We start from the raw sequence: 24,945 nt of genomic DNA, 5'->3' as shown, positions 1-24,945 counted from the left end.
AGCTTAGCCCGTGAGGGTCAGAGAGGACTTTGTTTTTCTCCTGATACTGGTAGGTGATATCCCAGGATTTCTGTTTGGGGCTTCCATGAGTTAACAAGGGCTTCTAAGTGCTCTATCTTCTGGGCTCTGGAATTGTGCATTTCTAGAAAAGTATGGATTTTGCAGTGACTGAAACCTGGACTTCAAACCCAGTTCTGCTACGTATTAACCAGTGTCCTTGCAGAGCTAAAATTTCCTCACCTGAAACAGGAATAAGACAATTCTGACCCCAGGGAACAGTAGTGAGGATTACGTGAGCCAAGCTATGTGAAAGTGTTTGCATGGGCTCTGGGGTGCAGTAAATGCTCCACAGATATTGATATTCTTCTATGCTTCCAGCCCCTCTTTCTGCCAGTCAGGAAATAATTGTTGAGTCTCCTCTATATGTCCAGCTGTGAATGTGTTGATGAGCGAGACAGACCCAGCCCTGCCCTTGTGGTGCTCACAGACCCTCAGCTCCAAACTCTCCTTCTGCAAAGGCTAAGGCTAAATGGAAAGAGAGAGGCTCCTCTCTGGGGGCCTTTGCTCTTTTCCTCTACAATTTCATTTCTTTCTTCAACACTTTGCATTTTAGTTTCAACTTGCCAGTGATATCCTGGCAAGGCTGAAGCTCTCTCTTTTCAGCCTCATCTTTCACCTGATTCATTCATGAACTGTGTTCTCCAGACGTACTCTTCCTTGTACACACCCTCATATGATATACCCATGCTTCTGCTATGTAGGCCCCTCCCCTAGAAGGCCTTTCCCTTCGTGCTCTGCCTGTCTTCTCCAAGTTCACGGCTCAGCCCGAATTCCATGCCCTCCCCAAGGCCTCCTGCAGCCTGCTCCTTGCTCTCTCTCACCCCAACTTAGAAGTCTTCTTCCTCCTAGGAACTTCCAAAGCACTCTCTTGTATGCCACGTGACTTTTCATCATGCGCATCAGTTCAGGTTCTGGTGGTATTGGCCTGATGTGACTACGCGTTCTTTGAGAATCTGATCCTTGGGCCCCACAGCATCTCACACATTTTGTGCGTGTTCTGAGCAAACATTGACCACATAGGTGAATGAATGAAGGCCCTTGGCTTGCAGCACCGCTCTTGGTTGTGGTGTGCTCCACTAACTAGTCTTCCTCCTCGGATATTGACTGGAGAAGACCTGTGCTTTTCATTAGTTTGCTGACTGACAATGCGAAGTCTTTATTTGGTTTTCTTCCTTCTTCTCTTGGTTTCCATCTAACCTAGTGTTTGCTCCCTGCTGGGGAATTTTCTATTGCTTAGTGGTCTACCTCTTCTCATTCTCCACTTTTGAGGTGTTTGGGTGTGAATGAGAAAAATTCCACAGAGCTGAGATACCCCCAGATAGGATGTTGGCAATTCCTGCCCTGAATTCTCCCAAACTGGAAGAAACATAAAGCTGTCCAATGGGAACACACACAGGAAGCATCTTGAATAGATAGAGACCCTCAGGATGAGAGGTGATCTTGTTCCCTGGAGAGTTTTGTATTTGTTTGTTTATTTATTTGCTTGATCGATTATTAAAGCATTTTTTCTCTCCTTTTAATGAAAACCTCTCAGAGGAGGCCCTGCTAGGGGAGGAAGCCAAGATCTGCCTTGTTAAAATGACATTAGGGCTCAAGGCTGGGCAGCGAACCCACAGGACCTGGTTGCCACCACAGTGTGAAGAGACTGAGGATGTGGGTTTTTAATTTGGCCTCTTCATTCAGCAGAGGAGGCACAGAGGAAAGTTTCTCCTGCAGTAGTAGGTATGGACACAGATAACCAGAGGTAGTGGCTGTAATGGACAGCCCCCACAAAGGGATCAACCTTAACTTTTCTGCTGCATTTCACAGGGACCATGGTATAGCCCCATCTGTGCAAGGCTGGGGTGAACTGAGATGGTTTAGCAGTTAAGATTGTGAACCTGTGCACATTTACACTACTCATATCTGGAGCTACTCTACCACTTATAGCTGTGCAAGTTACATGACTTCCCTAAGCTTGCTTTCCTTAGCTGTAAAATGTGGATACAATAGGATGTACTTTGAAGGTCTACCAGTCAGGGTCCCAGCAGGTAATAGACAGCACACACAAATTTGGTCCTTTGAGAAAAAGTTAATAAAGAGGCTGTTCATAAAAGTGTGGCTCTTTAAGAGGCAGTGTAGTATGGGGGGATAGTAATAGTGAGGTCCCCATTACCACCTCTACAGCCAGATGGGGTCCAGCAGGAAGTGGTTCACAGAGCCTGGAGATGGAGAAACTGTGTGCAGAGGCCTGCTGTGGGGAACACGGGACAAAGCTTGCAGCCAGTGCAGGCAGTCCCGCCTCCTGCCCTCCCTCCCTCCCTCTTCTCCTGCAGCCAGTCTTTGCGGATGCTGCCTGCTGGTGGCACCTGACCTGGGTGACAGTGCTGGACAGTGTCTGACACAAATTCAGGCACTCAGTAGATAACGGCTGTTGATCATGATCATCATCATCATCACTGCTATTATCATCATGTCATTATCATCACCACCATTATCATTACTGATGTGTCCTCCTGGGGCTGCTGCCAGCCGGCTCTGACTGTGTCACATGCCTGTGGTGGGGGTCGGCTCAGTCAGCCTCCAGCACCCCCCCAGTGCAGTTCTGCTCAGTGTGTGCAGAACATTTTGAAAGTCCAGGCAGACAAGCTGTGGGGTGAAATGAAGCTGCTGGCGTTGTTATCCAGCTCATAGTCTTCCCTTTCTCCAGTAGGGGAGACTGCATTGCTGAGTCCTGGCCCTCCGAGGGGACGACCGTGCCTGAGTGCTGCTGTGCCACTGGGACCCGCCTCTGCCATGAAAGCCATGCCCTGGAACTGGACCTGCCTGCTCTCCCACCTCCTCATGGTGGGCATGGGCTCCTCCACTCTGCTCACCCGGCAGCCAGCCCCGCTGTCCCAGAAGCAGCGGTCATTTGTCACATTCCGAGGGGAGCCCACTGAGGGTTTCAATCACCTGGTGGTGGATGAGAGGACAGGACACATTTACTTGGGGGCTGTCAATCGGATTTACAAGCTCTCCAGCGACCTGAAGGTCTTGGTGACGCATGAGACAGGGCCGGACGAGGACAACCCCAAGTGTTACCCACCCCGCATCGTCCAGACCTGCAATGAGCCCCTGACCACCACCAACAATGTCAACAAGATGCTCCTCATAGACTACAAAGAGAACAGGCTGATTGCCTGTGGGAGCCTGTACCAAGGCATCTGCAAGCTGCTGAGGCTGGAGGACCTCTTCAAGCTGGGGGAGCCTTATCATAAGAAGGAGCACTATCTGTCAGGCGTCAATGAGAGTGGCTCGGTCTTTGGAGTAATCGTCTCCTACAGCAACCTGGATGACAAGTTGTTCATTGCCACGGCAGTGGATGGGAAGCCTGAGTATTTTCCCACCATCTCTAGCCGGAAACTGACCAAGAACTCTGAGGCGGATGGCATGTTCGCGTACGTCTTCCATGATGAGTTTGTGGCCTCGATGATTAAGATCCCTTCGGACACCTTCACCATCATCCCTGACTTTGACATCTACTATGTCTATGGTTTTAGCAGTGGCAACTTTGTCTACTTTTTGACCCTCCAACCTGAGATGGTGTCTCCACCAGGTTCCACCACCAAGGAGCAGGTGTATACATCCAAGCTCGTGAGGCTTTGCAAGGAGGACACAGCCTTCAACTCCTATGTAGAGGTGCCCATTGGCTGTGAGCGCAGTGGGGTGGAGTACCGCCTGCTGCAGGCTGCCTACCTGTCCAAAGCAGGGGCCATGCTTGGCAGGACCCTTGGAGTCCATCCAGATGATGACCTGCTCTTCACCATCTTCTCCAAGGGCCAGAAGCGGAAAATGAAATCCCTGGATGAGTCAGCCCTGTGCATCTTCATCTTGAAGCAGATCAATGATCGCATTAAGGAGCGGCTGCAGTCCTGTTACCGGGGTGAGGGCACGCTGGACCTGGCCTGGCTAAAGGTGAAGGACATCCCCTGCAGCAGTGCGGTGAGTCCAGGGAGGGCTGTGGGCGGTGATGGTTGGGAGTGTAGGATGAGAACCCCAGCCTTGTAGCCCCCATGGGGTGTGTATCATCCTTCCCCTTTTGCAGATGAGGCGAGTATATCCCATCCCATTTCTGAGTCTCACTGGACCCAGAGTGTCACCAAACATTCTGCAACTATGACATTGAGTGTATAAGAGTCAGAGTGGGAACTAAAACGTAAATTCCCTTCAGAGTACTCTCCTCTGCCCCATATTGGCTCACTGATTATGAGGGGGAGTGCTGGAAATAGGTAGGAATTGTGTCAAATGGATGTCGTAGGGACTGGGCATGACTGGAGTCTAGATCACAGTGTGCTGTAGTAGAAGATGTATACACGCCCTTTGTATTCACCAAGCCTGCAAATAACCTTCCTGGGAGCTTAGGATAAAACCACAGGGTAGGGGAAGAGGAGAATGTGAGGAGTCATCCCATATTTGGTATAGATATGGAATTTCAGGAGAGGTGTGTTTTTAGCCCTTTGTATGTCTTTAGGAAATGCTGAAATGAGAGCACAGTCAGGTAAGAGTGCAGTGAACACATAGAGAAAGCAAAGCTAACTTAGAAAAGGGACAAGAAGGGACAAATCATGTTTGTTGAGCATCTTCTGTGTGCACAGTGCCTTACAGGAGACGTGAGAAAGTCAGGAAGCAGCCCGAGAGCAGCATGGGACGATGGGAGAGCTGCGGGGAACCAGAGGGAGCGCAGGAGAAGGGTTGGCTTAGGGGTCTTCGCATGGCTTGTGGGTATGGCCTTGCTGGGAGACCCCAGGTGAAGCAGGGGACACAGACTCTTGCCTGTCGTAGCCTAGCTCATGTGTGCCGCACCATGAAAAGCATCTGCCTTCTTGTGGCTGGACTCGGTTCCTCTTCACAGTGGTCCTGTTTGTTCACAGTCATTCTTTGGGTGACTTGGAAGGCTCAGCTATCAGCATCTCTGTGCTCTTGTCCTTTTCCTTTTGTAACTGTGCATTTTAAAGATTATGAACCTACTTTGAGAACATCAATTCTGTAATTTTAATTTGGGGAAAGAAGAAAGGAAAATGTATCCATCAGACAGAGTACACATCCATACTGATGTGATTCTTGACTCCTTAAACTTTGGTGGAGTTCCATATTAGGAAATGTATTTTGGTTGTTTAAAAAAGCATTAGTTTCCTTTCATAAAGTATAACTATATGCCAGGCAGATCTCAGAGGGGACTGGCACCCTCCCCAGCCAGAGTGTAGAGAGGCCATCACTCCAGTTTGGGATTTGGGTTGGAGGTAGGGAAGAGGGAGGAGAAAGATGGTGCCCTGGCATTAGGCTCAGACTGTTTTCCACTGTCAAGTCTTCCAGGCACTGGGCCGGTTGACACTAAAAGATGTCATCTCTTCTTGGAGGTTTTGAAAAGCCAGGAGTCCCCTGATGTCACAAAGGAAACAGGAGAGGTGCTGTGGACCAAGCAGGGCAGGCAAAAGTTGACAAATCAGAGCCAGACCAGAGAATGGAGGGGACTCCACTGTATCTACTGAGCCTGCCTGGCAGGTGACTTAACCTTTGGGAATGCCTCCTGGAGCCCTCTGTTTAGGGCAGTAGTGGAGCCACTTAAGAGAGTCCAAGAGACAGCACTATGAACTTGTGAGGGCATGGAATGCTCCCAGATGAAGGCAGGTAATGATAGAGGCTGTGCTGGACATATGTCTATTATGCACTCAAACATGGGTCTGTGGTGAGATGTATTAGAATGTTGGTGTTCAGAAGGCCCTTCGAGAGTCTTGGCCTAAAACTTCATTTTACATTGAGCACCTTGAGACTCAGCAAGGTGAATGAATTGCCCAAGGTCACACATCTTAGGAGTGAGTGACAGAGCCAGCAATTGAAGAGAATCCCCCTTACCTGCAGGACACCTGCACATGCATACATGTAATAAATTCCCCATGAGCATGCACACATATGCAGGCCTGTTAGAAGATGGCAAGTTTAGGCCATGTACTTACTAAACGACAACTAGTTCTTTTGAGACCAGAGGGGTTGGCAATCTCTGACAGTTTCCTGTAGAAAACTTGCTTCAAATCCTGACTTTCTGGGTGATGCTCTTGGGAGAAAAATCAGCTGCAGGGGTCCGTCTGGCTGCCCGTGGGCAAGTGTTCATGCTGCCCTTGCTTCCTGCCACAATACAAAAAGCCAAGTTTATCATGGAAGTCTGCAGAGGTGCAGGTCCTAACACCGTGTGGTGGCCTTGGAGAGAACAGAGAGGAAACGCTTTGCAAGACAGGCTAATGCCAGGATGGGGACTAATGGAGCCAGATAACAAGCTTTTGATTTTTCTTTTAATTAGCCCTTTCAAGTTACAGGCAAGTTCAGGGCTGAGAGTAGAAAGGAGGAGGCCAGAAACTCTGCACAGGGCTGGGGCTGTCTCTCCAGCCAGTTTGAGAAAGGCCAGGCTGCCGTTTAATGCACAGTATCAGTTTCCTTTGATTTGGCAGATACCTGAGTTCCTTTGCTCCAGCATTCATTTGGAGTCGGCTCAGACCACATGTGTTTCATGCAACATCAGCCAGGCCAGGCTCTGTGTTGCCACGATGGCACAATTTGCAAACCCAGCTCTTCCTCAACCCATTTACAAGGCTGTTGGGTTAGTTTTCCTCTTCCCTTCCTGCCTAGAGGTGGAGGATGAACAAGATGAACTCTGGAGTTCTTTCTTGTCATGGAGTCTGACACTCCCTTGAGCCCTGTGAAGTGGGAACTCAGTCCCAGATGACCTCTGTCCTGTAGTGTTCCTGTTGTAGGAAGATGGCAGAGGGCAGGGCAAGGCCCAGGAGGTTGGCTTTTGGGACTTGCGTTTTGTAGGGCAACGGGTCCCCTGTGGGTTTTATCATAGTTGCAACTCTAAAAACTTGAAGAAGGGATTTGACTAGCAATGAATGTCGACTGTGATCCAGGCTGTACCAGCTCTCTATGTTAGAATGCTCCTCCCATGGGGCTCTTCAGGCTTTTCTAGCCCTTTTCACATCCTGAGACCCATATTCTTCCCCCTGAACTCATGCCTCCAGAACTCAGAGCCGGGATCCGCATAACTCCTGGGTCACCTGCCTCCTTCACAAGGTCCCAGCACCTGCTTTGGCTGTGTTCATTCGGGGGATAGGAAGGAATGGGAAGAAAAACCCCTACTACAAGGCCCCTGGTGCCAGGAAGCATCCACAGAGCACTGGGCAGGCCGAGGCCTGAGGGCTGGGCAGAGGGAAAAGTCTTGGGCCATGGGGGTGGAACCTGCTGACCCACAGCCCCCAGAGAGCTCAATGGTGCCTCGACTTCAGGTGAATCAGGTAAGGCTGGCCATGCTCCCATCGGAGATGAGGGCTGGTTGGCCAGGAGTGGCCTCCTCATGGGAATGTGTTGCTGTGGACATAAACAGGCCTGTTTCAAATGCACATCCCTGAATGGGCACCAGGTGTGGAGGCTGGGGAAGCAGCCGGGGCTTTCTGGTGTCAGTGGAGGGTGGGAGCAGCAGCTTCTGCCTTTGCCCTCTGAGCCGTGCTTTACCCCTGTCCTGGCTTTCTCCGCCTGGGTGGAGAGAGGTCTCCCAAAACAAGTGGGTTAGTATCTGCAAGTAACTCTAAGGATCTCATGAGGACACGGGTATGAGGGGGGGTCCTAGAGGGTCTGTCAGGGCCCCAATTTGTCTTGGGACTCAGAAGACTAGAGGTCAAGCTAATGAGCACTCATGTGGGGAATGGCAGTGATTTCATTTCTGTTTCCGTGGCTTATCCTTGGTGCATCTCTATCCTCAGCCCCTTTTGAAGGCTGCCATCCAGGCTCCCTGAGACTGCCTGTCTGCAGAACATGTGACATACAGTAAGTCTGAGGAGCCCACACCTGTGGCCTCTGTCATGTGCCAGGGCTTTATGCAGGAGAAGGCGATGGCTCTCTGTCCTTCTCTGGGGGGGACCTGACAGTCCTGACTTGGAGTGGGCAGCTGGCTGGAGAAGATGCTGGGTTTAACCAAGCACCTGGCATCTCAGAATTCCCCAGGCATAGGGTTATCTATACCTTCTCTCCCTACTTCAGCCTCCTGGGGCAACCTCATCCAACACTAATGAACTAACGCCTCCAAATAAACTAATGAATGGCGAAACATGTATGGAGCCCTAGGAAAGGGCTTGGCAATGCACTCCCTCCTGGTGGATATCAAGCATCATGGAATGGCATCTGTCTCCAGGAGCCCACACAGTGGAGGCGAGAGATGTACACCAGCAGGTCATTATGGCCTGGGTGATGGGAACAATGGCTGTAGTCATGGGAGTGACTGTCATTCACTCCATGTCGTTCTTCCCTGACTTTGAAACCGATTGAGCCATGGGTAAGGGAGTCAGATAGTCTTGGCCATAGTACGGATTCGGTGATGTGGAGAAAGGTGGCATGCAGTAGGTGCAGAAATCAGCTTCTCAATCTCCCTGTCAAACTTTGACCTGAGTGTCCTTCAACTAGAAAATCTGGGTCCTTGGAGCAGAAACTATTATCCAGCATCACTGACTCACACCTGTCAAACCCCAGTAGTGGGAGCAGAGGGCAGAGGCTTCCCGCCTGTCTGGAAATAACACATTGGAGTTTGCGTGGTACTTGATGGTTAACAAGGGCTTTCACACACCTTTTCTTCTCCCGACACTACTGTAGGATAATGGAAGGGCAGGCATCCTCTGCAGTGGAGGGAACAGAGGAACAGAAAACTCAAGTGTTTCACTCAAGGTCATGTCATTAGTAAACTGAAAGCTGTTCTGTATCCTAATTCTCAGCTTGGTGCTCTTCCCATGGTGTTTCACAAGAGTGTTCTAGCGGTGTCCGGGGTAGGCAGTTCATGGTGCTGGGATTGTCTGATATTGGGGGGTATTTGTGATCGGGGCCCTAGAGTGCTGAGCGCCAGTGGAAGTTCCCAGTCACTGCGAGGCAAGAAAACCTCTCACCTTTCCAGAAACCTCTCATTGAGAACCATTGTTAGACCCAGCTTCCACTTGACTCTGGGGTTTACCCACCAGCCCTGTGCAGTCCCACAAGGGCCACACAGGCACAGGAGATGCCGCTTTTCCTTTTTAACTCAAAGCTCCCCTTCCTGCAGTGATGTGTGCATGACTGGGTGGCGACGGAGGTCTCCTTCCACATGCCATTCCTTTGACTCACTGGTTTCCTAGGCATGGCAGTCCTGAGCAGGAGATAGGGTCACCCTCTTGGACTCGGGCTGGCCTCACGTCCCAGTCTGGATGGTCACTGAGGTTGATCTGGCGCCTGAGATCCTGAAACTCCACGAAAGTGAGCATCCGGAATGGCCAGGCAGGCATCCCAGGCTCCGGGGCCTGGCTTCTGCAGGTCTTCTTGGGGTGTTTTCTTTTCCCTGTCAGCAGGAAGCACAGGGCTCAGACTCGATGGGGTTGTATCCGGTTGTTTATGGCATTAGACAAGGCTTGCTCTTTCTGCTCAGCTCTTGTCCTCTCTAGACCGGGAACTCCTCCGCTTTCCTGCACCACCCCTCCTCTTTCATCTCCACTACACTTGCCACACACACTGTGGCCCATGCCACACTCATGTCCCAATAAATGCACGCATCAAAAATCTCACACAGTGGTCTGAGTGCCCACCTCTCATGGCCCATGACCCTGTACTCCAGATTTCTTATTTAGCACTGGGTGCCTGACATATCACAGCCCCAATCTTTATAGAATCAAGTCTTCCTACTCTCTCTTGGAGATGGCTCCTGTCTCAGGTATTTAGGTGAAAGGCCCACCCACCTGCCTCTTTTTGGCCAGCAGGGTTTGCAGTGAAAGTCCCATAGTGTGCATGCATGGTGCTTTGTGTGACAGGTGGCTGAACCCTGGGGGATATGCTGGGTTTGGCAGGAGCACAGTTAAGGCTGGCTTCCTAGGCTGGATGTACTCCCCCAGGATGCCCACCCTGGAGGCCACTGGGTCAGTGGGGGGTGAGGCGGGACCCAGGAGTCACACAGACTGAATTTGAACACAGACGGCTGCCAGGAGAGCTCAGCACAGAGTTAGGGTTGAGGATGTGGGGTCTCACAATACTAAGAGGTGGACTGCATGTCATGAGCCCAAGCACAGTGGTGTGCACACCTGTAGCACACCCACGTGCACACACCCATTCTCTCTGTCCTTGATGTCTGTCCTCCTCATTGCTGTCTGTCTGTTGCTTTCTCTGCTTCTCTCCTCTTGCTCACTCACTCACACTCCTGGTGCACAGTCCTCTCTTAGCCTTTCTCTGTCTCCCTCTTTCTGTGACTTGTTCTCCCTCACCCCACACACTCTGCTCAGCAGCAAGTACAGTGAGATTCCTCTCTCTCTCACACACACACACACACGCCTCATGCAGTATGAGATAGTCCTGCCAAAATGGGAAGCCGGACCTCTTGTTCAATGGGCACATAGACCAGCCCTACTTAACAATCCAGATCTGGATTTCTGGGCCTTCCTTTCAATTCCTGTCATCCTCACAGGGTGGCGTCTTGGCCAGGTTACTGGTCTGGGAGTCAGGATCTTTGGATCTCAGCCAGTCCCAGTTTGTGAGATGTCACTGGGCAAGCAGTTTCCCTTTTGCTTTGAATCACACATTTTATCTTCAAGAAGGAGATGATAAAAAAGTATCCTTTTAATAAAGAGTACGGAAGCTCATAAGGAAAGAGAAATATACAGATGTTAATAATGATAGACACACACAGCCCCTTATATTCATAGGACACTCTAACATCTTCATAGTGTCATCCTGTGTCTCCTCCTTTAGTTACAATAACCACCCAAGGGGACAGAAAGGGGCATACAAATATTGCAGTGATTTCATGCTTAGAATTTTTTGTTTCTTCACCAATACCTGCTTTTGAGAGATTTGGGCTGTGCTTGTGATGTTTGGTATTCAGGCCCTAGGATGTGCTCCAAATGCCTTTATTATTATTATTTCCCCGTTCCCCTTCCCCTTCCCCTCCTCTTCCTTTTTCTCTTCCTCCTCTTCCTCCTCCTCCTCTTCCTCTTCCTCCTCCTCCTCCTCCTTCTTCTTTTGAGACAGTGTTTCACTCTTGTTGCCTAGGCTGGAGTGCAATGCCATGATCTTGGCCCACTGCAACCCCTACCTCTCAGGTTCAAGCGATTCTCCTGCCTCAGCCTCCCGAGTAGCTGGGATTATAGGAGCCCGCCACCACGACTGGCTAGTTTTTGTATTTTTAGTAGAGACAGGGTTTCACCATGCTGGCCAAACTGATTTCAAACTCCTGACAGGTGATCCACCCACCTCAGCCTCCCTCCAATTACCTTCCTTTTTATATAGCGCAGATTACGAATGATAAGAGAATGCATTTGGACAACAAGACACGTTTTGAGCCAGTGCTTGCTGCTGTTACCTTCATGTGTCCCTCAGTTTTGTAAGGCGGAAGGGAAGGACTGCACATCACCACCTCAGGCTTGTTTCTTTTATCAAGAAAGTCAGTGGAGAGAAGGAAAAAGAGACAACGGAGAGAGCTCTTCTCCATCCGGCCTCTCAATTTACATGTTTTCCCTAGTGTGTGTGGCCCTATGGGCATGAAATGGGGTCAGTGGGAGAGAAGCAGCCCACTCCCTTCCTTGGTCTCTGTGTCATTACTGTGTCTCTGTCAGTGTTCCAAAATATAATGGGATTTGTTCGACTGATTTATCCCGCACGCAGGCAACATTACCCAGACCCACACCCAGACCCGAGGAGCAAGAGAGGAAGATACATGGCCATGAGAGTGGGGCTAATAAAATTTATTTCCACTAATGAGGGAATGACCTACCCCATAACTCAGCCTGGGGAGCAGGACCACTGCTTCCCAGCACCCACCAGAAAACACACAAACTTAATCATCATGGCATTCCTCACTTCAATGACAGCCCTTGTGGCAGCTAAGGCTGCCTGTCACAGACTCTGGGAGGGAGAGTAGGATTTGGGATTGATGGACTGGTGGCATGGGATTTATCTGCCCCTGACAGGTAGCCACTGGGGTTCTCTGGAGCTAAAGTACAAAAAGAGAGAGGTGGCACCCCAGTAGGTTTTGGTTGTTACTGTTCGCAATGCTGAGATGCTTCCCTGGGATTTCCCATGGGTCTGGTGTTGGTTGCTAAATCAGCCCTCAGTGATAATGCCGTCTGCAAAATTACAGTTCTCTTGGTAGACTAGCCTAGAGCTCTGGCCTGTCCAGACTATCCCCAGGTCATTGTGCCATGGCCCTATCTGCTTCTCAGAGAGAAGAACATGAGGCTTTTGGCAACTAAGCTAATGAGGAGAAGGTTATGGGTTCAACCCTTAGGATTCTGAGCTGAAGCTTGTCTTTGGCTGCTATGCTCACCAACCCCTAGAAGGGGTGCATTGCTAAAGCTCGCTATTGGTTACAGCCTGGCCTGCAGAATGTGTGCTTGGCTTAATGCCCCTCTCCAGGGAAAACCGCTCAATTTAGTGACATTAGTTCCCTATTAGAAGGATAGTTTGTTTTCATGATGAATGGAAGATCACTTAGATATCTGGTGGGCTTGGGCCACAGATGGTCCCAAAACACACACAGAAACTTCAAAATGAGTATTGAAAGAAGCATTGCTTTTAGCAAATGGCTTTCATCATTCCATAGGTAGTTAAATGCCTTCATTTAATAAATATTTGCATCAAAATCCCCAGCCCCACCTCCTAAAACACAATGACTTTCTATCTTGTTTTCTGGTCTGCACTCCTCCTTTTTGAGATGCCCAGAAGCAAAGCTCTTGGTCCTTGAGAACTGAGGCCATATGATAGTCCCCACTTATCCTTGGGAGATGCATTCCAAGTCCCCCAGTGGATGCCTGAAACTGCAGATAGTCCCGAACCCCATATATACTGTGTTTTTTCCTATGCATACTGTCATGGTTTGGCTATGTCCCCATCCAAATCTCATCTTGAATTCCCATGCGTTGTGGGAGGGACCTGGTAGGAGGTAATTAAATCATGATGGCAGATCTTTCCCGTGCTATTTTTGTGATACTGAATAAGTCTTACGAGATCTGAGGGCATTGTAAGGGAGTGTTTCCCTGCACAAGCTCTCTCTTTTTGCCTGCTGCCATCCGTGTAAGACATGACTTGCTCCTCCTTGCCTTCTGCCATGACTGTCAGGCCTCCCCAGCCATGTGGAAATGTAAGTCCATCACACATTTTCTTCCAAGTCTCAGGTATGTCTTTATCAGCAGTGTGAAAATGGACTAATACACATATATACCTATAATGAAGCTTAACTTATCAATTAGGCACAGTAAAAGATGAACAGTAATAATAATCATAAAATAGGACAGTTGTAACAATATACTATAGTAAAAGTTGTGTGAACATTATCTCCTCTGTCTCTCTCTCAAAAATTTCTTATTGTGCTCTACTCTCCTATTTTTGGACAACAGTTGATCTGAAGCTGCAGTAACTGAAACCATGGAAAGTGAAGCCAAGGATCAGGGGAACTGCTGTAATTTGTTGGGTTGTTTTTCCAACCCCAAGACACTTTTCTATAAGCCTCTGCAATGATGGGTTTGTCTAACTGGGTTATTGTGACTGTGGCTTGCTGGCTCTCCCTCTGTTTCTCTTATACATTCGTTTTCCCTATAATCTCATTGAAAAAGACACCAGAAAGAATCATTCTGAGATGAAGCATTAGTAACTGAGTGTATGAGCCCTCACTCCAGCACTTTTTCCATGGCCTGTGCTCACAATCAGGGTGCAGGGGTCAACTTTCACCTGTTATAGGACTTCTCTGGCTTGCTTTCAAGAGACTTCAGTCTCACAGGGCCAGTGTGGGTCATGTGCCTGAAGGTCATGTGTCTGAAGGCAGACCTTTCGGGGAGGGCTAGAAGTCATAAAAGAGAAAGTTTAGGCATTACAGTGAAGCAATCAGAGGATTGGATAGTGCGGTCTTTTTGATTTCTTCTTTGTTACAGAACTCATCACTCAAGCATATGGAAATATCTTATAGAATAATAGCCTTTCTGAGGAGCTAAACCTAAGCCCACTAGAGACTCCCAGAGATATTTCTACCTCCCTGTGGACACTCTCCACTTACCTCTACCCCTGAGGAGGTAGTGGGGAGTAAACACGGTGTCATCTCAAGGGGTGGATGCATTTTGTGTATTTATGAACACCTTAGGGGTCAGCCGTCATATTTGAGATATGGTTCCCAATAAGTGGGTGATCATTATCTCCCTGTACTGCAGAGCTTTACAACTGGAGCCTGCATTTAGACATGAGCTATTACAGCTTATCTGATCAATATCTCCCTTTAAAAAGAAATCCCACATGTGTAATTCACTGATTTCCCATTTCCAGTGGAGGTATGCTATGGTCAGCTCCCAGGATATGTGTACGTGTGTGCGTATGTGTGTGTGTGCGCACATGTGCATAAGTGTAATTAATGGGAAGAAATTTAGGGCTGCTCAACATGAAGAATATAAAGACCTTTTCCTTTCTGTATCAATAGGCAGCTCATGGGCTTCCCTTCCCTTTTTCTCCTAACTTGAATTTCTTTTCAAAATGTCAGCTCTCACTTTCCCTTGGGATGCACAGACCCAGGAAAGGAAGAAGCCCAGCTTGGGTGAGTGGTCAGGGGCCTCCTTGGGAGGGAAGAGTTGGTTGATTCTGGTTTCTGGAGATGGCAGAGCACTCATCCCTGGTGCTGGGAAAAGAAGTGGACACGTAGGCTCTTCCCCAGCAGTCCCCTGCCTTCCTCTGATCCTGGAATAGATTGTCTTTGGGACCACCCTCTAGCAACCCCAGAGGAAACCCCTGCTTAAGATCAGTTTTTTGACCAGGTACAGTGGCTCATGCCTGTAATGCCAGCATTTTTGGAGGCCAAGGAGGGCAGATCACGAGGTCAGGAGTTCAAGACCAGCCTGGCCAACATAGAGAAACCCCATCTCTACTAAAAATAAAAAAAAATTAGCTGGGTGTGGTGGCAGGTGCCTTTAATCCCAGGTACTCGAGAGGTTGAGGCAGGAAAATTGGTTGAACCTGGCAGGTGGAGGTTGCACTGAGCCAAGATTGTGCCACTGCACTGCACCCTAGCAACAGAGCAAGACTCCGTCAAAAAAAAAAAAAAAAATCAGGTTTTTTTGTTTTGTTTTGTTTTGTTTTTTTCTGTCACCAGGAATTTGGGGCTTTGGTACCTCTTTTCTCAGCAACCTGATAGGTAACTAGGGGAGGCACCTCACTCTCCAGGCTCTAGTGTCCCCTTCTGTAAAATGGGGCTGTTGGATTTTATAATCCTGAATTATTTTCCACATCTGAAATATGTGCAAAAGAAGGGCAGAATACTGTTTCATAAGCCAGAGAACTTGGACGTGAGCCCAGACCTCGCCTCGAGCCCAAACCTCGCCTCTTCCTCAAAGTCATGCCTGCTCCCCAAGGCAGTTGGTGGTCCACTCTCTGGACTCACCCCAGGCACATAACTGAAGCAAGGCCCAGATGGCTTTGTCCAGTCATGGCCCAGGTCTGTCCATCCCCGCACTGGGAAAGAGGCAGTTCTTTGGGGCAGGAACTGAGACTTTTTCATCTTTATATTCTTAGGGGCTCATCAGGTGCTTGGGGCTTAGTAGGTTTTTCATAAATGTTCTTAAGCAAATTAGTAAGTGAGGAAAAGTAAATAGCATTGTCTTCATCTAGTTTCCTTGCTGAACGCAGGGAGTTCCAATAGTTCAAGGAACCAAAGGTTTGGTGGAAAAACATTGGTCTAAAGATCCGGTTGGCCCCACCATGGGTGAGCTTGGGAAAATCTCTGATGTCTTCTTACCCCATGCAAGGGACAGGAGTGGAGGCTTCCCAGCTGTGGAGGAGCATGAGGCTAGATGATACTTTTCCATTCAGGAAGGGCAGGACAGCTGGTTTCTCCAGATGAGAGAAATCTTCTCTCTCCTGGACCATAGGAGTTGCCCACAGAGTAATGGGAAGACCAGAACTGATTTTGTCTTCCATCCTGGGACTCAGAGATGGCTGCTGCTGCCCCAGAGCAGCAGGGCAGGTACATAGGTGGCTGGAGGAGTTGGGTGCATGGCACATCCCTGCTGGTCACCTGGTCTGCCTCTTCAGGAGCAGCTTAGGATGTTTGTAAACAGTGGATGCCTGCAGTAAGAGGGCAGCCTGTGGGTATGGAAGAGACTGTGTCCCAGAGCTAAGCTAATTGGCCCACGGGGGATGGACCTGCTGACCTTCACCTCATTAGCACTGCATTTGGGCCACTGAGCTCTGGCTTGGTTCTGACCTTTCCATAATAAGGACACAATGTGAGGTTTCTGCAAAGGTGGGGCAAGCCAGGGCCGGGGCTTAAACAGCTTCGCTTGGCAGAGGAGGTGCAATCAGGACTCACGCCAGGGGTTGTGCAGGCTGGGGTCAGGGGAGGATTTGGGGATCAGGGGTCCACTCTGCCTCATCACCTGCGACCTTCACGATGGATTGGTGTGGCTGTCAGAGTGGGTGATAGTTGGTTCCTTAAGAGTGTGTCATTGAGGTCTAGGGTTGGGGGTGATGTCTGGGGTTCTTGAGGAGATCCCCCCACTGTTCCCCAGGTCTACCTCCTCCTCCAGCCCTTCCCAGGGAGTCTCCATAGAGAACACTGAACACTTCTGGGGTCCTTGGGCAGTGGCTTTGCAGCTCTGTCCCCGAGCCTGTGGAACTGCTGGAGGAAGGACACTGTTTGCATTTAAAATCCCCTTTTCATGGAGATGATAGAGTTTTTCAGAGTGCCAGTCTCTCTGCAGAGTGGGAGCAATTTCCCTGTAATTGGTAAAGTAACCGTAACTGCTCTGTCATTTGTATGTGGCGACACGTAATTGCACGGTAACCTTTGCCGCGGTGCACGAGGGAAGCGCTGTAAGCTATTAGGTTGTAATTTGGAGTGTCAGCTCCAGCTCCCCACGCCACCTCCACCACTGCCACACTGTGTGGCAGCCCCTGGGGAGGCTGCTGTGGGGGCTGTCTGCATCCAGTTCCAGCTCAGGGTCCTGTTCCCGAGTGCGGATGCTAGGCACATGCTGTGTTCTGTAGTGCCCTCAGCTAGGAAGGGCCCTCCACGGTGATCTAAGCCAGTGCTTCTCAAACCTTAGTGAGAGGAGGTTGGAATCACCTGGCGGGATGTGAAGGCGAAGATGTCTGAGCCCCCACCCAAGACTTTTTAATCCAATATGTCTGGGGTGGAGCTCAAGAATGTGCATTTCCAATGAATAGCACTCAATCTTCTGGATCTGAGACCATTCCCCAGCTCCTGCATTCAATTTTGTGACCAAATGTCTATCTAATTCTGAAAGATCTTTGGGAAGAACTACCTTTGCTATTTCATCTTCACAACATTAGCCCCTTTAATCTTGATGACACCTCTGAGATAGATACCATGAATTTCCTCAAAGATGCTGAGACCCACAAAGGTCATCTGACCATCTAATGACAACAAACAATAAGAGTGAACACTCCCACAGAACTAAGTGTCAAACATTATTCTATATGTTTTAAATTATTTAATCCTCACTACAGTACTATAAAGTATGTACTATTGTTATAATCCCCATTCTACAGGTAACAAATTAAGGTACAGAGAGGTTAAGTGACTTGCTCAAGGTCACACAGGATTAAGTGACAGAGTTGGGATTCAAACCTAACAGTTCTGGTTCAGTACTGTTAGCCACTGTGAAACTCAGGCTTTTATTTATCCCTTCTATCCACTCATCCATCCATCCATCTACCCATGCACCCACCCACCTATCCATCCACTTATCCATCCATCCATTTAATATACATATATTAGCCTACTATGAGCCAGGCACTAAGCTAGGGATACAAAGATGCATAAAACACGGTCCCTGTCCTTGAGCTCATAGTCCTTGGAGCACAGTGGATCAGCCATCTTAATTTGCACCCCATGCTTTCTATGAGGACATTTGAGCCAGTGAAAAAAAGATCCAGTGTCCTCCGGATAGAGATCCAGACAGTGTGGCCCTCTCCGGGCTTCTGGGTCTGTCCACAGGGTTGTCCAGATGGGTTCCATATACATTCTCATGTAATGGGCCCTTATTTCCTTTCCTTGTGAGAGTGGAGTTGCTCTCTAATAAACAAGTGTTATCATAACCATGGCCAAACATTTTGTGTATTTGTGGAGTGATAGGAGGCCAGCCTGGGCCTAGGGCACGACTGGGCTCCTGATCATAGCAGAGTCCGGACCTGGCTCCTCTGGCTGTGGCTCTAATCTCACTGTTAATGGGACCCAGGGGAAGGCCCAGCCAGGGCTGGAGCAAACACTCTCTCCCCCCATCACCCGGGGGCTCAGGAAGCCACACCAACCCTCACCTGTTGAAGGCTTTCACCAATTAGCCTCCCCTTCTTGGGCCCAGGCAGCCCTGGCATCTGTTCCCTGCATGTCCACCTCCCAGGTCTGCAGGCCCTGGGGACCTTCCCTCCTCCTGCTTCAGGTACTGTAATTAGCTGGTGGTTTCAGCTCAGACCCAGCAATGCATACCGTGTTTGCAGTGCATGCTGTGGTTGAGAGGCATGCTAGCGCCGCGCCCTGCAGCCATTCTACCCCTGTTCCAGGCAGGATTTCTATACACGAAAAATCAACATGAAATATCTTACACTGAAGTGCTTCCCAGCTCACCAGATGCCTTCACTCCTACAAGCTTACCCACTCTATAGCCAAGGAAAGTCAGGTTAGAGAACAGTAGGAGCAAGCTGTGCAATTGGGAAGCAGCTGAGCTGCCATTTGAACCCAAGTTTTTCCACTGTTTCAATCTTAAAAATCCCTCCCCCATCACCCCAGCTTCGAGGCAACAAAGAGCAGGGCCACCTGCTGCCACAGCTGGGGGACCTCAGCAATCATGCAGACCTGGATGGTGCTTGGTCAAAGGCCTCAATGGCACCTGTATCACATTCAGAGAGAGAAGCCAAGCCATGGGGAAACTTAGGGAGAAAGCTGTCATTATCCCAGATCTCGCCTGGGCTTCTTGCTGCATGAGGTTCTTCAGAGGAAGACAGTCACAGGTCCCTGACTTTCTGGTGAGTGAATGACGTCACCAGCCAAATGTATACTCTGTTTTTGTACATGGCTGTTGATGTGCTTGTGTTGTGCCCAGCCAAGGGGAAGAATTGTATTCAATAATCCTGACCACTCAGAAATGCCATTTTGGGAGCTGAGAGGCCTGAAGCCTCCTCGGGCTAATGAGGCCTATGTTTGTGGCAGAGGTGCTGGGGAACTGTGAAACATGGACTCCCTTTCTCCCTGCCTCAGTGTCCCCACCCTGTGCAGTGTGAACAACCATTCAGCCATATCTACTGGGAAAATGGATCATAACGGGCGATGTACAGACTTTGCGATGGCAGAGGTCCCTGCAGCACAGCTTAGGCCTGACAAAGTCGGGGATGCGAAATCCTTGTGAACCAGAAGTAGGAACATTCAAGGGCCACAAGGACGTCTAGCACCCCAGGCTGCCCTCGGAAGGCCTGGCAGGTTGTTGTGGTCATATCCAGCAGGGACAGGGCATCTTCTCCCCTTTGCCTGGATTTGTCCTTCCTCTCTTCTACTCCTCCCTTTAACTCTCTGCCTCCTCTCTCCTTCCCCATCTCCTTATTTAGGGAAGAATGGTAAAGATCAGACTAAATCTTGAATACTCCCTTGTAAATTTGACTCCTATAATTGTTTGTTTGTTTAGTAGAAACAGGGTCAGTCTCGAACTCCTGACCTCAGATGATCTGCCTGCCTCTGGCGGGATTACAGGCATAAGCCACCATGCCTGGCCAATAATTTAATTTTTCTTTTTCTTTTCTTTTCTTTCTTTCTTTCTTTTTTTTTTTTTTAAAGGGAAGGGGAGAGAGTTGTGTTTGGCCTGGGCTGGTGGAGCAGGCCACGCAAGAGAGGCCAGAGGCTATCAAAGGCCTGGAGAGCAGACGTCTGCTCTGCACGAGGCCTGCTCAGGCTCACCCATGCTCTCTCCCCATTTTCACTCTGGCTGTCTCTACCCTGTAGGAAGAAGGGGAACGGTCAGAGAGGCTTCCGATGTTCAGCAGGTTGCCTTCTTTGGAGGGACAGTGCCCGCACCTCTTCTGGGAGGGAGTGGAGGAGCCTGCTGGGGCCGGGTGAACACCTGTGGCCTGGTTTCACACACTCCCTGGCAAGAGCCTGCCTGCTGTTCTCCAGATGCCCTTTCCTTTGGCCAGACTGAAGCCTTTAAAAAAGTGACACCTTGTATTTTATTTCACCCCTTTCTCTGCAAAGTCCAAAGACGTTTATGGGCATGAGTGCTATAGCCTTTATGGTAGCCCATCAAAAAGCATGGATTGTTTCTGTCATCTTTATAGAGCAGAAAATAAAAGCACAGGAAAACGGAGTGACTCTTCTGAGACCACACAGTCCTTCCAAGACACGGTGGAGAATCCACCCCAGAGGGGTGTGTGCCAGACCCAAGCTGCTTGTGGGGAGTGCTGACGGCTTTTCACCGGCTACTGCCGGGGTCGTCACCACTCCCCAGCACCACAGAGCCCAGGTGAGACCCTCTGTTTCATGGGGGACCTGATGGCCTGGTATAAAAAAGGGAGATTCCACTGGAAATACAGTGGGGGAACTGGCCCCAAAGCTTCCTGACTTCTGAACTTATACTTCCTGGAGTCAGGAGCAAGTGAGTCAGGGTCAGTGTCTCACAGGATATCTGGAGAATATTCTGTTTAAGGAACACTAGTAGGTGTTCCAGTCAAAATGGTTTAGCGGCTGGGTGCAGGGGCTCACACCTGTAATCCCAGCACTTCGGGAGGCTGAGGGTGGTGGTTACTTGAGCCCAGGGGTTTGAGACCAGCCTGGGTAACATGATGAAATCCTGTCTCTACAAAAAATACAAAAATTTAGCCAGGCATGGTGGCACATGCTTGTGGTCCCAGCTACTCGGGAGGCTGAAGCAAGAGGACTGCTTGAGCCTGGGAAGTCAAGGCTGCAGTGAGCCATTATCATGTCACTGCACTCCAGCCTGGGTGACAGAGTGAGACCCTGTCTAAAAAAGAAAAAGAAAAAGAAAAGAAAAAAGGTTCAGAGAATAAAATGTTTAGGAGAGGCTGAGATAAGGTTAAACATATTTTTTCTTAAAAATACTTTTCAGACCTTTCACGTAACTAATTGTTATGAATCTCTTAGATGGTGTTAAAAGGCTTTCTAGAAATTTGCCTGCGGAATCCTTTTGTGTAGAGCATATCGGGGACCTGGGTTTCCATGGATGGCACTTTGGGAAGTGCTGGTGTAGGCATGGCAGGGCCAGGGCTGCCCCTCTTCACAATGCTGTAAAAGCGACAGGGAGCCTGAGATCGGAGCGCATAAAGCACCAGCTGTGGCACATTGAGTTGAATCAGCACCTTCCTTCCCCCACTGCTCCTTTCCCCAGCTGACTGCCCGCACATGGCTCTGTTGTGATAGTGCTACTTACATGCTAATGTTTTCCGTTCCCTAGTCTACACTTTTCAGTCCTCATGTGTGTGTCTGCTCAAGATATGGAGACCACATCCCTTTTCTGTATAGATACGAAGACCACATTCCTCTTTGTGTATAGATACGGAGACCACATCCCTCTTGTGCCTGAGCAGAGTGGCCTGGAGCCCCTGCTCGTCTGGGCTGACCCAGGGCTTTTCCACCTGAGGGTGATGATGATAATAATGATGGACAAAGCTCCCAAGATGGCGCTGGGAGGGGTTGGAGAAGAGGCAGAGACACAGATTATGGGGAAAGGAGACCTGGGATCTGTGTTTTTTCTCATGTCCCTGCACCTGCCCACTCAGGTGATTCTTTACAGGTCACCTAGTTTCTCTGGAGTGATGTTTTTCATGTAAAAAGGAGGGATTGTTACCAGATGATTCATCTCTAAGGATTCTTCTACCTCCATAGTTTCCTGACTTAATATCTCTGCCATTTTCCCTGACGCTCCCTTCTAATTTTTCTCTTTTTAAAATTTTTCAGCTCTTAACCATTGATGATAACTTCTGTGGCCTGGACATGAATGCCCCCCTGGGAGTGTCCGACATGGTACGTGGGATTCCCGTCTTCACGGAGGACAGGGACCGCATGACGTCTGTCATCGCATATGTCTACAAGAATCACTCTCTGGCCTTCGTGGGCACGAAAAGTGGCAAGCTGAAGAAGGTAGGAATGAAGTGCAGTCCTTTTGGTTACTGTGAAGACAGTCTGACCCTCCTGGGCTGGAAATTATCTTATGTCTTTTCGCTACCTTGGGCGTGTGGGCAGGTGATACTGTTTGAGCTAAGGAGATACGCTGCTGTTGAGGTCATGATGATCATCTTATCCTTTCTCTGCCTCCGTGCTGAGGTTGCGGGGTGAGTGTGTGGATTCACCTCCTCCCTAGAACTGGTGTGCACATGAGAGGTGTCAGACCAGCCTTGCAGGGTTGTTCTAAATGGCACATACTGTGTTCAATTTGGGCTTGTGCCTTTAAGGCAAAGGCTTTACTAGGTCTGAGCAACTGGGGAAGGTGGGCAGGGGGAAGGGACAGGCCTGTTCCCCTTGCTCCAGCCCTTCTGGCTGCTGCATCATCTGGAATGCATTCAGGGAACAGAGGGAGGAAAGTGCAGACCTGTTAAAGTTGCAAATGGGGCCCAGAGCCAAGTTGTGGGCTGAGAAAACCACGGGTGCAATGGGAGCATGGAAAATGCTTCTGGTGAGGTCAAATGGTATGATCTGGGGACCTGACGTTTCCCCTGCACTTTCGGAAGCTGGCAGGTTCTGGGGTCCTGGGCGATCTTGGCTCATCAGTTGTGTTGGGAGCAGTCATCCACCGAGGGTTGTTCTGTGCTCAGGCTTCTCATCTCATGAGTTGGAGCTGGCCCTACAGCACATGTCCTTCTTGATTGGGTTAAAAGCCCTTCTAAGATGGTAGGCAGGAGGTCCTGTTTCCTGTTGGCCAATAATTACATTTTAGTCCTTTCCCAGGAAATATTGGTGATTTCATGTGGAGCTCTTGCTTGCTTTATTTTGGCTTCTCTTGGAGTTCTCTGGACATTGTGTGATTCAGATTGGGTGAAGAGGCACTGCCTGATTGAAACTGAGCCTTAATCCCTCCATTTCCCTTTGCTGTATTTCTGGCTGCTAGCTCTGGATGGTCAAGAGGAAATGTTCCAGGCATATTTAGAGGACTATGCCTATTTTACCATCCCACAGTGTAACAGCCCAGCAATCACTTCTGTTGGCATCTCTGTGGACTGGTGGTGTGTCTGGAATGGGAGCATGCGGAGGACGAGAGGCGGGCACCCCAGAGTGTGTTTGTGACTTGGGAACTTGTGTGTGGAGTGATTCTATAGGTGATGACTGGGAAAGAAAACAGTGAGCACTGGGGAAGCATCATGGTACTCTGCAAGAATGGTGTCCACGAGGTACCACGCGGCCGGCGCTGCCTAGGAGGAAGTAACCGCTAATTTGAGTGGAACACCTTCAGTGTTGCAACCAAAAACAGCAAAACACATCTTTAAGAATTGTATTTCATAATTCACTGCAAATAATTCTATTTCATACTTCCTTTCTGTGAAGAAAATGGTAAACACAATGGAATCTTTTCTTGCTGCCTCGGACTCCTCATGAGTTTTGCTCACATAATGAACTGAGTTTTGCAGATACCCAGGGAAGATGCTGCGAGGTTTGGGCATGTTGTCCTCACACAGCTCCTATGTCTGATTGTTGCCGCCTTCCCGGGTCCTCCTCTTATGCACTTGGCCACTCATCACTTCCAGTTGCTGCCAGGAATCCTGGTTGACTTCAGCACCTTTCCTCCTCCCTCATTCTGCGGCTTCCAGCTTTGGTGGGCTAGGAAACCAGATTGCCAAGCTTACTGAAATTGTGTCTGACAAGTGTCAGTCCACACTGAGGAGAGAAGTGTGTGACCTTTTGGTCAGGGACTTCAGATGGCTCGATTCTTCAGTAGGATTCGGCAAGTTTGGTTTGCTGGAAAAGTGAATTCTAAATACGGGGGACATTACTATGTACAATTCCTGCACTGAAACCTGCTTCGCCTGCTTCAATGGGTGAATGAGCACTATTGAGAGTAAATAAGTCAGCAAGGCAGTATGGGGGATGCTTTAAGTCTTTTCTCTAGTGAGCTCAATCTCAGTGCAATGGAGAAGCTAACTTCCTGCCTTTCCCTAAAAGAGTCCTACTCACTGAATTTCCTACCAGCTGCCAGAGGACCATTTACTAGCTGGCAGGATGGAGTAGACCCTGGATGAGGATTTGTGTACGTGTGTGTGTGTGTGTGTGTGTGTGATTGTCTGAGCTGGTTGGGCAGTGAATGTTATCAATGAAATGAACATTGAGAGTTCAGTGCACATAACAAAACAGTTATTTTCTCTTGGAAAAAGGAAGGTGTTTCCTGTCCATGGATGCATTGTAAACCCAAGACAGTCAACTTGCATTTTTGTGCTGTTGGTCCAAGGTTGGGTTGAGGCATTTGGTGGCTGGTGCTCTCTCACCTGTGGAAGCCTGTCCAAATCTGTTCCCCGACAGGGAGGTCAATCAAGTGCAGCACTGTGAGTGCGGAATCAGGACACCATCAGGAGGCTGGGCCAGCAAGGTGCTCAGAGACGACCCTCCCGAGGCGGTGAGGACAGAGCCCAGCAGTCAGTCAGGCAGGCAGTGACAGGCGACACACGCAACAAGAGCTTGGGGCTTCATAAACTGTGACTGGCATTCTCATCTTTTACTTCGGTGGGTTGGTGTAAGAACAGTTCTGTTTCAGCCACCTGGGATATTCTGTCTAATTTCCAGAGCAGTGATGGGGCTGGTGAGGCATAAATGTTTCAAAGGTAAGAGCACAAGGGTCAGTTGTGGGGAAAGAGCCTTCAGTCCTCCTGGGGAAAGGCAGGCCACGGAGGGGGAGG

At 49.3% G+C, this 24,945-nt stretch overlaps 1 protein-coding gene across 3 annotated transcripts in view; it reads left to right on the top strand.

Annotated features, from left to right (window-relative positions):
* Window positions 1–24,945, top strand: part of PLXNA4 (plexin A4) — a 516,386-nt gene that overhangs the window by 130,121 nt on the left and 361,320 nt on the right. For 2 of the 3 annotated variants that reach the window (XM_011941210.1, XM_011941211.1), the window contains exons 2-3: window positions 2,750–4,023; window positions 22,022–22,204. In XM_011941210.1, the coding sequence (XP_011796600.1) occupies window positions 2,836–4,023; window positions 22,022–22,204 (1,371 nt within the window). In that variant the 5' untranslated portion in view covers window positions 2,750–2,835. The remainder of the gene's footprint in view (window positions 1–2,749; window positions 4,024–22,021; window positions 22,205–24,945) is intronic. The other variant, XM_011941209.1, reaches the window with a different exon arrangement.

This window comes from Colobus angolensis, unplaced genomic scaffold (assembly GCF_000951035.1).
Source record: "Colobus angolensis palliatus isolate OR3802 unplaced genomic scaffold, Cang.pa_1.0 Scaffold2, whole genome shotgun sequence".
Taxonomy (NCBI): domain Eukaryota; kingdom Metazoa; phylum Chordata; class Mammalia; order Primates; family Cercopithecidae; genus Colobus; species Colobus angolensis.
This window is presented reverse-complemented; position numbering and strand designations above follow the sequence as displayed.